Consider the following 13,009-nt stretch of genomic DNA (forward strand, 5'->3'; position numbering starts at 1 on the left):
AGGCAAAATACTTTAGACTATATAGTAAACATACTATGACATGAATAAAACATTTTTTTTTTATATTTACGCATTAACATGGATACTATTACTAAAAAAATAAAATAATTTTAAAATCTAAAATAATTAATTATAAACTTAAAAAATTATTGATAATTAATTTAATTTTTATTATTAATAAAAATGTACAAGATAATTTTTAAATTGATATTTAATTATTAATATTTTAGTTAGGGAATTAGTTTCTATTAATCTTTTAAAAAATAAATTTAAAATTAAAATATTAATAATTAAAACTTTGATAACTAATTTAACAATAAAAAAAAATATTTTATAAATTTTTATTAATAATAAATTATACATATTAAAAAAAATTATTTACTAAAAAAGTATTTAATTTAATTAATATATTGATTAATTATTTTTTATTTTTAAATTTGATTATTATTTAACGATTTTTTAGTATATTAATAATAATAATATTAATATTAATATTAATAATAAATAATAATAAAAATAATAATAATAGGTAACCTGAAATCAATTTTGCCAGATTCTCGCTTTTTTTATTAACATACAAGAAGAAATAAAATCAAGAAAAAAAATAGTGTAAGTTGATGTCCAATAGAATGAAATGAAATGAAATATTTTGCTTGTTTAATATCCAAAGTTGATGTCCAGGTGGATAAATAGTCAAACATTTATCTATCAATGTAATAAATGCAATATAAGCTATATATCAAAGTTAATTGTACATGAAATAAGTTATTAATTTAATAATAAATCTTTTATATAATATTAATTAAATTATTAATTTTTGTACACACCCACATGCACATAGAGTCTCTCACACACATCATCTCTTATGAATGGACACCTCTCTTATTTGAGGAAACTATTAAATTTATTATTATCATAGTATAAAATGGAAAAAATTATAATTTTAAAAAATAATAAATAAATAATTAAAGTGATTATTTAATTATAAATTATCCATTGAGAGATAATTTTGAAAAATATTAATTTTGTTTAACTTTTTATTCTATTCTTCAAGTGAAAAATAAAGAAAATCATTTTTAAATAGTATAAAAAGGACAGATGTTGTTTAAAATAAAATGGTTACTTCTACTTGTAAGAATTATTCAAAATAAGAATAAGAATTACTACAAAAAGGTATTTTTTGAGATAAAATAAATGAATTCATCTATTTCACAACTTTCAAATTTAAATAATTTGATACCAATTTAAAAAGCTTTTATCAATAATAAAAATTAATTTAATCTCTAAAATTATATTTTATTTAATTAATAAAATAATTAATAATTTTTTATCACTAAAAATAATTTGTATTTAATAATTGTTTTAGTAGTGACATAAATATTAGACCTTAATTCTAAATTGCATATAAATAAAACCAAATTTGAGTTCAATATATTCATCTCAAAACTTAAACTCTTAAACTCCTGATAGGAAAATACAATCCAAAATCATCTTAAAATACAATCCAAAATCATAAAAATACAAATTACTATTTAACATCATATAAATTCATATAACTTATGTTTGTTGTTCTTATATAATATTAAAGTTAGAAGTTGGAGTCTTGAATGAAGAAATTCAAAACATATTCATCTCCTAAAGCATCTATAACTTTATTGTGTAAGTATAATAGTGAATACTGAAATGAAATTATTCTAATGAGGATATGTTTAGATTTGTTAGTTGATATGATTGTGTGAAAGATAGTTAGTTAGGTGATAATATAATATAATTTAAGTATTGTGGTATTGAGTTTTGAAAGCAATGTGAGAATGATATTGTATCTAGGTATCAAATAGTAAATAATGAATAGATATTTCTGTATAACACTTTATTGAATTTGTACAAGCAACTAAACCCTAAATATCTAATTAATTGTTAATTTAAGGTGAACTTACTAAAAAGTTTTTGTTTTTTTTAGAAATGGTAATGTTTTATATTTTGATTGTGATTTTTTAAAATTTGTTGAGGTGGATAAATGTATTTAAGACATTATGTGATTTCTTGATAATATTTTTTGAGACAAAAGATATGTTATTTTTTATAATTATATTTTAAATATATATATATATATATATTATATTATATACTTCATCTTCTTATTCTATTAGTTTAGGTGTTTTATTTTATCCACAAATAAATAGAATAAAAAAAAATATTTTAAGGATGTTTCAACACTTATAAAAAAGAAAAATTAAATTAGTACATTGAGTAACATTACTCTCATCCACTTAACATTCTAGCCCTAAACTCAAAATGGATTGATCTCATAACCCTTTATCACTAACCACTTAACTATTACAATAAAGGTTAAAAGAAAAACTATTATACATATACCAGCTTTAGGATCCAAAAAAACATATGTTTAGTAGTACATGGGATTGAGCTTGAACTCCATTCCATAAGTCATCTGACGAGTCAAGAGTTTGACATACCACCTAAGACAGAACATGCTTCAAAAAGATATTACTTTCCAAAAAGTGATAGTGATGATGCAGGTGATGGTGCTTAGTGATAGTGATAGTGATAGTGCTTAGTATAACTGCAAAGATTAGCATGAACACAAGTGCTACTCGAAAAGTGGATCTGATAAAAAACAATTTGCCTCACCTATATAAACTAAAAGACAGAAGTAGTTTATGTTCTTTGTCTATGCTTTAGTACTCCCACCATCAATACAGAAAAAAGTTTTGATTAACAAATCCTTTAACACACAGATTTCAAGCAAAATAACGGACACACACATCATTCAACATAGGAAAATTTTGCTTTAGGGAACTTACTCTTAATCCATTCCCAGCTTTTGAACTATGTCGTGGTAAAAATCTCAATAGCATCCACTGCCTCATTCTTAAAGATATACTCAAACCATTGTCATCCATGTGTCTTTCCAAATATTATTTAGTTTTTGTTTAGTTCCATAATACGGAATTGTGTGAAATGTTGCACAACCATATCATGCATAACAATAGTGATGCCAACCCATTTATGACAAATAATATAATTCTTACATTATTTTTATCTTTATAGAAGTTGTCAAACTTTTTAAAACAAAATATCAACTTATTGTCTATCCTAAGCATAGGAGTACAAAAATATTTTCTTTACACCCCTATTTTTTTAGGTTTTTAATTTTTTTTTAAAAACCACTTTTCAAAATGTTAATTTTTTAAAAAAGATTGGAAAGTAATTTTGTGAAATGTCAAAAATTTCAGAACTTTTAAAACATGCTCTCTAAAATGTTAAAATTTTAATTTCGGAAAGTATTTTGTGGAAGTCATTTGTTGGGAAAACTTAGGAAATCAGTTTTCTTTAACAGACCAACAACCTTTACACTATATGAGATAGTGTATATTAGTAAAGTTGGGAGGTGTAAACAACAATTTACTTTCAAATTAGAATGGAAATGGAGGCCCAAAATATCATAACAAGCCCCGAAAAACACATGCGCTTTATCCGTTTCTAACATTGCTGTATGCTATGCTATGCTAATTGCTAAGGTTTGATCCTAGGAGGAAGAGGAAGACGATGAAAGGTTCATGTCTTCTTCCTTCGCACTCTTTCACCGGAATCAGGTTCTCTTTCTGTTCTTTCCATGTTTAAGTTGTGTTGTGCTAATGCTTTGCTTCTCCCAACTATGCTACTTCCGTTCCATGCCACTTTTTTCTTCCCTGCAATGAATCACCACAGGATAACAACTTCAACTTTATTAATTGAAATTTATGCACTTTAATAACTCAAAACCTACCAATAATTAAAGAAATGAATATTGTTCACTGCAGAATTTCTTTTAATAATTCAGGTGAGTCTTCGGCTTGGATACATGTTTAATCTGTGATGCATGGTTTCTGGTTATTTTATCCTCATTTTTTTTGTTGTCTACTCTTCATTGTAATGTACATATCTGATTACAGTAATTTGTGATGGCTTGGTTTAATGTCTTCTGGTATATATTACTAGGACAAGCAAAGAGCTTCCGCATATGCTATCTTTGTGTGAGTTGAAAAGCATAGCATGCTTCTCGGTTTGTAATCAAAGGCAAAATTACAATCAAAAGCTTTACATTATTCCCATTAGGACTGCTTCTGTTCGGGTCCGCATCGCAAGATCTTCAGTTGGGTCATTGGAATGTGATGGGACAGGCCCACATAGTGATGCTTATTCAGGATTTTCAGCTCCAAATGACCATCAGAGGTGGGAATTGGTTCAAATGATATTGTTCTTTCCCTTTTTTTCTACTGTTTATGCCTGTTGTATTTTCAAGTATTTCCAAATTTCAATTCTGTGCCTTAATTTTCTTACCAATGTATTGGAATTTTATCCTCTAAGGATAAAACATCTTTATAACTTAAATTGTTCATTTTCTAATTGGCAATGTCCCTTGGCTTTGGAAATTTCACATTCTACAGAATTGGCAGTTTAGAAAGAGAATTGGAAGAGTTATTTGATGAAGTGAAGAGAATGATTAGGATGGGAAACAAAAATGATGCTATAGACCTGCTAACTGCTAATTACGAAGCCGTCAAAGAGAGCCTGAATGCAGGTACTAAAGGCATAGAAGAAGCTGCAATTTTGGATGTCATAGCACTAGGTTACATGGCAGTTGGAGACTTAAAATTTGTTGGATCTTTGTTGGATATGGTATTTCCCCCTTTCCTTTTGTTCCTGTTCATTCTTTTGTCATTTTCAATATATTGTCTAGTTGGGTAACTTAAATTATGTCTGCATGGTATGCCATTAGTTGAACTCTCAGAATCTGCACGAATTTTTTACTGTTCTAGAGTAAGACTTCAGCATACCAATTTATGAAGAACTAATAGCACCCAGATTTTACTATAATGAGATGGTGTAAGAGTATAATGAAGAAGTCAATTGTCGGTTTATTTTTGTTTTCTAACATGAGTTAATGATTGTCATGGTTTCTGGAGCTAGAATGAATAAATGGTCATTGCTCGCCAAAAATGTATGCAGTAAAGTTATTTGCAATCACTCTTCTTGACTGACATTCTTGCATGAGGCTGAGGGTTTCCACTAGTGGTTACTAATTTTATATTGGTATCACATGTTTGATTCCCTTGTACTGAAATAGTTTCCTCTGTGTATGTCTTAGTTTGTATATACCCAAATGAAAATCGAAAGTAGTTATATGTTTCACATTTCTGCTGAAATGCTAGTGTTACATTTGCACACCTCTTTGTGTTGTTCCCTTTTCTCTGTGGAGTGCATTCTAATATTTTCATTCATGGCCAGATGAAAGAAGTTGTTGACAATTTGAAGGATGATGCACCTCGTCTGGATTCAATACTTATGCATATGGGAAGTATGTACGCAACATTGAACATGTTTGAAAAATCATTGGACACATATCAGAGGGCTCTCTACATTATGGAGGGGACCTACGGTGAGAACATTTTTCAGTTAGTAATGTTAGTTTTATTTAGTATTTGATTTTATTTACCTGTTATGAAGGACTATGCCTGTGGTTATGTTGTGTTGCTTATCTCTTTGATTGGAAATCTGGAGCTATTTTCTTGAGATTTTTCAGTTGTGCATGTCTAGTTACAAATTATTTTTAACGGTTTCAATCTCCAGATACCTTAGAAGAAATTATCTGTGGTGAAGCTAAATTTGCTTTTAAATTCGTTTTCATAAAAAAATTATATTCTCAATAATATAATCTCTTCTTTTAGGTAAGGATAGTACTTTACTTGTCACGCCTTGTTTGGGTATGGCAAAAGTTCTTGGCTCTTTCGGAAAAGCAACAAAAGCCATAGAGATTTACCAGCGTGTGATCACTCTTTTGGGATCAAGTAGAGGTGCCCAAAGTAAGGATTTGGTTGTACCTTTACTTAGCCTTGGCAATCTTTTACTCAAAGAAAGGAGAGCCAATGACGCTGAAACTCATTTTACTAGGTTAATTTAGTTTCTCCTTCCATATCCAGTGCATTATTGACTCTGCTTTCTTCTATATTACTTATATTTTGGTTTGGTTTATAGAGTTCTCGACATATACACTAAATTATATGGACAAAATGATGGAAGAATTGGGATAGCTATGAGTTCCCTAGCCCGAGTTAAGAGTGCTCAAGGTAACTTTGTAAACTTGCATATACAATTTATTTGTTCTTTGTATATTCCATTTATATTTATATCCCCTTTATTTTAATTTCTTTCCTGATCGCGCAGTTAACTAGTGTTGATTATGATTTCTTTAATGTATGGTGTGTCCTGCAGAAATGATGGAATAAACACCAGCATTCAAACTTATTTGGTCTTAAGTTATCATGGAAATTACTTTGCTGATGCTATTTGTTATTTAGATGTAAACGGTGTCCACGCACGGTCCCTTTGAGACCTGTCTACTTATTGATGTGATGTGAGTACCAATAATTTTTCAGGGAAATCAGATGAAGCAATACAATTGTTTAAACGTGCTATTCAGGTCATGAAGGATTCAAATTACTTGTCACCAGATGACAGTATAATGGAAAAGATGAGGGTGGATCTATCTGAATTACTTCATGCCGCTGGGAGGTGAGCTTCCTTATAACCTTGGTTATGTTAACGATAGGTTCAAGTGTTTTTTTGGGTGTTTAAGAATAAAGTCTAACAATTAACAACATAGAATAAATTTGTATCGCCTTTTGTTTCTATATAAATGGTTTTGCTATATATAACCCTCCTAAACACCCCCTTCTCTCTAAACCCTCCCCCCCCCCAAAAAAAAAAAACAAAAAACAAAAGGAAGGAAAGAAAGTAAGATTAAAACGTCAAAGCTGGTTGGTTTTGAATTTGTTTTGTTTAACTCAAAGAGGACAAGAAGGCAGAGAGCTATTAGAGGAGTGTTTGTGGATCACTGAGAGGCACAAAGGAAAGGAGCACCCCATCCTGGTGACGCACATGATAAATCTTGCAACTTCGTATTCACGGTCAAAGAATTATGCAGATGCCGAGCACCTGTTGAGAAGAAGTTTGCAAATCATGATAAAGCATAAGGGAACTGATGACCAGTCCATCAGCTTTCCTATGTTACATCTTGCAGTTACACTCTACCATTTGAAAAAGGATGAAGAAGCAGAGAAACTTGCACTGGAGGTTTTGCGGATCCGTGAGAAGGCCTTTGGAAAAAATTCCCTTCCTGTTGGTAAGCCTTCCCATACTTCATTGAAAACCTGGTCAGGCTCAAATTAATCTAGGATCGAGTTATTCATAATTCAGGGCATTCAATTAATTGTGTTGCATTTCACTGATGAGCGTAGTAATACTATTCTTGCACCGAAGGGGAAAAACTGAGCCTTAAGTTTCCTATTTCTTTTAAGTTTTTGGGATGAAATTGATATTTATCATATGTTATGCATGGCAGGGGAGGCGTTGGATTGTTTGGTGTCTATTCAAACCAGACTTGGTAAGGATGACAGTGAGTTGCTCGAGCTGCTTAGAAGGATCTTGAGTATCCAAGAAAGAGAATTTGGATATGAAAGTGAGGAGGTTTTGGTTAGCCTGAAAAAAATTGTATACTACTTGGATAAACTAGGGAAGAAAGATGAAAAGCTTACCCTTCATAGAAGATTGTCTGTGCTTAGGAAAAAGTATAATCAGATCGTTAACTACTAAGGGGTATTATGTGATGATTATGATTGTTTGTGATGTTTACCCTGCTGTAAGTATTTCTCCAAGTATTTCCATGCATTGCTTTTCGGTGAGAGGAACCTATACGGCCTTAGTGCTTCTTTTTTTTTTGAGCTTAATCAACATTCACATGAGCCTCACGGTGGGGTTTAGTCTGCAATTTAGACACTCCTTAAAATTAGAGTTTAACTGTGTCAGTGTGAAACAATAGTCATCTAATCACAAATTATTATTAATATATAATCTGTAAAGTAATTGATAAGCATGCGTCTGATTTAGTTTATTTTTTTAAATTGAGAGCTTAAAAAATTGTTTGAAGATGAATTTGACTAGTAAAATGCAAAAAAGTGGGTGAGGATTGTAGAGAGAAAATCCTGAGTGGAAGTTATCCTATACGAGAGTGACGTCCAACTAATTAAATAAAATGCTTAGGATGAAAATCTAAGCATCGTTTTTTAATTAGAAAAAAGGGATAACTAATTAAATAAGAGGAGTAAACAATTATCACCTGAGAATACTATTTCTGAAACAGGAATAAAAGCATACACTTGTCCCTCCATCAAAGCAGAAATAAGAAAAAAGATAATGGCATAAATAATTGTGGTACATTTAAAGAGATCTAGTACTTAATGCCTTAAAATATAAAATATATTTAATACTCACTATAAAAAAGATAAAAGTTAATTAAAATTGTTGTATTATTTACCAGAAATAAGCAAAATATTTCCAAAGAAGAGTCACAAGGGGCTGCGTAGGTGTCACCGTTAGAAGCCTTTGCAAACTACGTTGAGAACGATGGTGACACAAAGTTCACAGAATCTGGACACTTGGACAAGAAAGAGAATAAAGAAGTTATACAAAGAAAAATACAATTTTTTATGTTTTTTTAGTTTGATTTAATAATTTTAAAATGAATAATATAATTAAAAAAAAACTTAAATCAACACTATAAAAGAAAAAGTAAATGTATTTATTGAGGGCACACCAATTGATGTTATAGAAAGAGTGGGATAGAAGGATGAGGGAACAGTAATTCGGAAAGCATGGGATGTTGACTATGAGAAGGAACAAAAAAGATAGATATTTAGGAGCATGGGTGTAAGTAACACAATTATTGATACTCTTTTTTTTTTTTCTTTGAGATGGTTCCAAATACAAGGACCATGCTTTCCAAATACTAGCAGTGCATAACACGCACTCTCTCTTGGACAGGTGTACAAGCAAAGTCTCAAACATGTTTCAGTGTTACAAGGAAGTTCACTACAGATGATAATCAGGGCAAGTTCTCTCTCTTTCTCTCTCTGTGTCCTTTAATCAGTTAACTGAATATTCTTGTCCTTGCTTCTTTGGGATCTCATGTAGTTTGTACTGTTAAGTTTCGCTGCACCTTTTATATTCTTTTGTTGGGATTTATATATATAGATCTTTGTTGTTTCCCTTTTCTGAGGTTTGATAGTTTGAGCGTGTAACTGCCAAGAGAATTCGAGAAAGTTGACATATGTGTGATGTTCTATCGGAGACATTCACTTCTTCCAGAATCTCTAAGCGGAATTTAGAACACCCAAAATCGACATGTTCCTTGTCTTTCAATTAACCACCCGAAGTTTTTTTTCTTTTTCTTTTTTGACTGTTGCATTGCATTGGTTATATATTACTCATCAAAAGCTTCTTATTGATTTTGGGTTTTCATGACTCCAGTCGATGGTGCTTTGACAATTAGTTTTCTTGCAACTTAGGTCTTCCTGGGAAAAGAAGAGCAAAGAAAGTTTGCTCTTGTTAGATTTCTTCTCTTCTACCAAAAGAAATTTTTGTGGAGTCATTGATCTTTTGGTCTTCTTGCTTTCCTGCTTGACTCGTATTTGAAGATGAATGTTCTTTCTCTGTTAATGATAGGGAATTAGAAATAGGATTGATAATCAACATTCTACAATGATTTTTGTGGGATTTTGGCAACAATTGTTAGAGCTGGTGGACCTACTATTCCTGTGTTCCTTCTGCTTTCACAAAACTTTTTTCATCTAAATTGAAATATTGGTAATTTGTTGGTCTCGTACAGTATATATTTCACATTTCATTGGGATTTTAGTTTGTATGTAATAATGTAATGTTTTGAGTTTGTGTCTTACTGAATCAACAGAAGCCGGATCCTCCAAAAGTTGCCTCTTAAAACTGATCATTATTCAGAGACTAGCAGCAATGGCGTCAGCAGAAGGGAAGGCACCCTATACAGCTAATTGTTTTACTCAAGATTTCTGCATTCCCCTGAATACTTCGGGTCATCCTTCACCAGTTTCAAAAAAATTAGTATCTGATTGGGTTCCTTGTGATTCTACTAATGACCACATTCATGCCAATTCAGTTTGCATGCCCCATGATCTGAATTCTGATAAACTACCAGAAATGAAATGGTGGTTACATGTGAAAAGTGATTTGGGTGATGAATCAAATTATACATGTCAACATCTGAATTCCTACGAGTCTGAATTTGGTGCCTTCTATGCTGAATTGCTTAATGGAAATGTCAAGCGTGGGGCAGATCAATTGGTCAAAGACTTCGATACTTTTTCTGACTTGGAAAGTGCTAATTTATCTGTAGAGCACCCGCGGCATGTCTCTCCTAGATGTATGAAGAACAACAATACCAGAATGCCAAAATTTGAGGCTTCACTGAATACTGATTTGCATTTTACTCCTAAGAATAAAGATCAGGGGGAACTATGTTTTTCAGACAGTCGTTTTATGGATTCTGAAATTTCCAATTTCTTGGTCTCTGAACAAGTTAAAATGACATCATCTGATTTAGAATCACATTTGATGGGAGCTGAGGAAAGTGGGCCTTGGTGGCGCACTGCTGGAAAAGACGAGTTGGCTTCCTTGGTTGCTCGGAAGTCACTTGAGCATATTGAGAATTGTGATCTTCCGCATCCCCAGACTAATCATGTCAGTCAGAGACCTCCCTACCCTAAAGGTGTTGACCATGATAAGATTCTACCATCATCTCTGAATCAATCTTCTGATGCAGATGGTTATACAACGGGAATATCCACTTCTGATTGTTCATTTCAGGAGTCAAACAAGCATTCCAGGTAATGGATAGAGGCATACTTTACGATTTTTTACTTGTTTTCTGCAATCTTTGCCATGATGGTCGGTCTATTTTGTAAAAAATTTGATGTTTTGTCGTGTTTGAAATATTGAACTTCCCAATTAACTATTAAGTTTGACTAGGGTTAAGGATTGTTATTTGTAGATGCTATCTACTTTGAGGTACTTTGTATCTATGCTGTTTTCAATGCTATTGATTGGGGAGTGTGAAGCTAGTTATCGGTTCCAAACCTTACATTTTTCATTCGAGATAGTACGCATTATTTTATATGAAATCCATTTTTTATTTCGACAGATGTTTGGCTCTGACTGCTTGCCATTACGGATTTAAAAGTGCTTTTAGTTATCCATCTCATGCTATCAGGGAATTTGATGATTTACAAATTTAACTGAATTTAAACTTGCTTTTGTACATGATAAGAAACTAACTGTATGAATGTATAGAACTACCAACAAGTGTAGGAAATAAAATAACTTATAAATTTAATTCACCAAAAAAAGCATAGATGGTTTTTCTAAAATTTTAGAAATATATGTGGATGCTCTCTTTTCAAGCTATATTTCGATTCCTTGAATGATATGTTTTTCCTTCTGACCTTGAACATGTGCACAGGCGCTCCATTCTTGGAAATTTAAGATACAATGATAGATCATAATTGTTGTACTAGATATATTGAATTCCCGACTAATGAAACACTGTTTCATTTATTAATTGTGTAGGAATTTAGGAAGCATACTAAACACACACTTGGTAACGTGTTTTGGGAATTTTTTCTTATAACTTTTATACTGTTGAGTTGAAATTTCATGATTATTCTATGATCAATTCAATAACAAACTATGCTGCAAATGTTCAGTTTCAGCCAGAGCACAGATTCTAGTTCAAGCAACAAAGGATGCCACATAAATTCTGAGAACAGTAGCATGTCTGAGCTGTTGAAGGCTTTGTGTTACTCTCAAACAAGAGCAAGAGAGGCTGAGAAAGCAGCACAGCAAGCTTACAGCGAGAAGGAGCACATCCTGAGTCTCTTTTTTCGACAGGCATCACAGCTCTTTGCTTACAAGCAGTGGCTCAACATGCTGCAGTTGGAGAACCTCTGCCTGCAACTCCGAAACAAAAACCAGTCATTGCTAGATCTTTTTCCAGCATCCTTACCCTGGACCCCATGCAGGGCAATGCTGCTTAAGAAGAGTCGTGACAAAGCTGGGAAGCGGAAGAACAGTAACAGAAGATGTGGGATTACAAAGTGTGTTGTTGCTTTTGCGGTGGGAGTAGGCCTTGCTGGTGCTGGTTTGCTTCTCGGTTGGACCATGGGATGGATGTTTCCACCGTTATAGAGGACATCTTGGTTCAGACATTGACTAGCATTAATGTCATGCTTCTGCTATGCTTTTCTGGAATTTGAGTTCTGTTGTGCTGAAAAGATTCACAGGAGTGGATATACAATGTTATCCATGGTTTCCATGCCTAAGTTTGTGCATATTCCTCATTCATTAGTTGTATATGTTTAAGAACATATAGTGTAGAAAGATCCACGTCCACCTATTGGGAAAAGGCTTTGTTGTGGTTGTAGTGCAGAAAGAATACGTTTAGTAGTTATGTATAAAGTTTTCTTTTAAGTATCAAATGTACTTAGTTACTTGAAATATGTAAACGGTCAAAATAGTTAGTCAGGTCTGTGGGTCAGAGATGGATATCATTGCCATATTAGGTGCTCCATCTGTTTTCCTCTCACTTTGTTGAGTATCACTTCACCCTTAGCTTTCAATTCTTCTTTAACTCCTTTTATTATTCTTAGCCTTCATCATTCTGGGTTTTGATTTGTGTCTTCCTCTTTTCTTCCAATCCTATTCTTGTATTTAAAAATGCAGTTCGTGCTTATTTTTCTGTGGTTTGAGACTAGTCTTTGACTTCTCTTGTCAACTTGACCTTCAAGGAGAGTAACGGTTATACCCATCAATATATACATGTACTAGTAAATAGCTTGTTATTTGCATCTGAACAGACCAACTAAGATAAACATTTAGAAAACAATGATCTTCCGATAATAATAATGTTGTTACCAATGTGGTTAGAAGGGTTTGAGTGTACCTTACATCATCACTAATAGTATTATATAACACCCAGTGACAGTATCACTACACATCAAATATCTAATGGGGTACGGAAAGGCTAGTCATGTTGCCATGAAAGTTTCCCCATGTCCGTGTTTCTGTATCTAGAGAAAATCTTATT

General features: G+C 32.1%; 2 protein-coding genes across 8 annotated transcripts; both read left to right on the forward strand.

Moving 5' to 3' along the window:
• Positions 1-3,465: 3,465 nt before the first annotated feature.
• LOC137823198 (Tetratricopeptide repeat (TPR)-like superfamily protein) lies at positions 3,466-7,692 on the forward strand. The gene is made up of 9 exons (XM_068628363.1): positions 3,466-3,614; positions 4,000-4,233; positions 4,449-4,680; positions 5,290-5,440; positions 5,730-5,952; positions 6,037-6,128; positions 6,438-6,573; positions 6,852-7,183; positions 7,403-7,692. Exons 1-9 carry the CDS (start codon positions 3,568-3,570, stop codon positions 7,651-7,653), a joined length of 1,698 nt encoding a protein of 565 aa, XP_068484464.1. The 5' UTR covers positions 3,466-3,567; the 3' UTR covers positions 7,654-7,692.
• Positions 7,693-8,641: 949 nt separating this feature from the next.
• LOC137823199 (uncharacterized) lies at positions 8,642-12,542 on the forward strand. 7 transcript variants are annotated; one of them, XM_090294857.1, is made up of 5 exons: positions 8,642-8,766; positions 8,881-8,946; positions 9,806-10,754; positions 11,494-11,524; positions 11,631-12,542. In XM_090294857.1, the coding sequence occupies exons 3-5, from the start codon at positions 9,865-9,867 to the stop codon at positions 11,652-11,654; spliced, it is 945 nt and encodes a 314-aa protein (XP_090150983.1). In that variant the 5' UTR covers positions 8,642-8,766; positions 8,881-8,946; positions 9,806-9,864; the 3' UTR covers positions 11,655-12,542. The 7 variants fall into 7 exon arrangements, with proteins under 7 accessions (XP_090150983.1, XP_068484466.1, XP_068484467.1 ...); XM_068628365.2 differs by lacking the exon at positions 11,494-11,524; XM_068628366.1 differs by lacking the exon at positions 11,494-11,524 and having other exon boundaries at positions 8,651-8,766; positions 8,881-9,702.
• Positions 12,543-13,009: the final 467 nt, after the last annotated feature.

The sequence above is a fragment of the Phaseolus vulgaris genome, chromosome 9, assembly GCF_051622355.1.
Source record: "Phaseolus vulgaris cultivar YP4 chromosome 9, ASM5162235v1, whole genome shotgun sequence".
NCBI classification, from domain to species: domain Eukaryota; kingdom Viridiplantae; phylum Streptophyta; class Magnoliopsida; order Fabales; family Fabaceae; genus Phaseolus; species Phaseolus vulgaris.

Excerpts from the sequence above, each read along its gene's own strand:
- LOC137823198 (XM_068628363.1), top strand. The coding sequence starts at position 3,568 with ATGAAAGGTTCATGTCTTCTTCCTTCGCACTCTTTCACCGGAATCAG. Across the intron at positions 3,615-3,999 it reads CACTCTTTCACCGGAATCAG|GACAAGCAAAGAGCTTCCGC; the intron begins GTTCTCTTTCTG and ends ATATATTACTAG. Across the intron at positions 4,234-4,448 it reads GCTCCAAATGACCATCAGAG|AATTGGCAGTTTAGAAAGAG; the intron begins GTGGGAATTGGT and ends CACATTCTACAG.
- LOC137823199 (XM_068628365.2), top strand. The coding sequence starts at position 9,865 with ATGGCGTCAGCAGAAGGGAAGGCACCCTATACAGCTAATTGTTTTACT. Across the intron at positions 10,755-11,630 it reads GAGTCAAACAAGCATTCCAG|TTTCAGCCAGAGCACAGATT; the intron begins GTAATGGATAGA and ends GCAAATGTTCAG.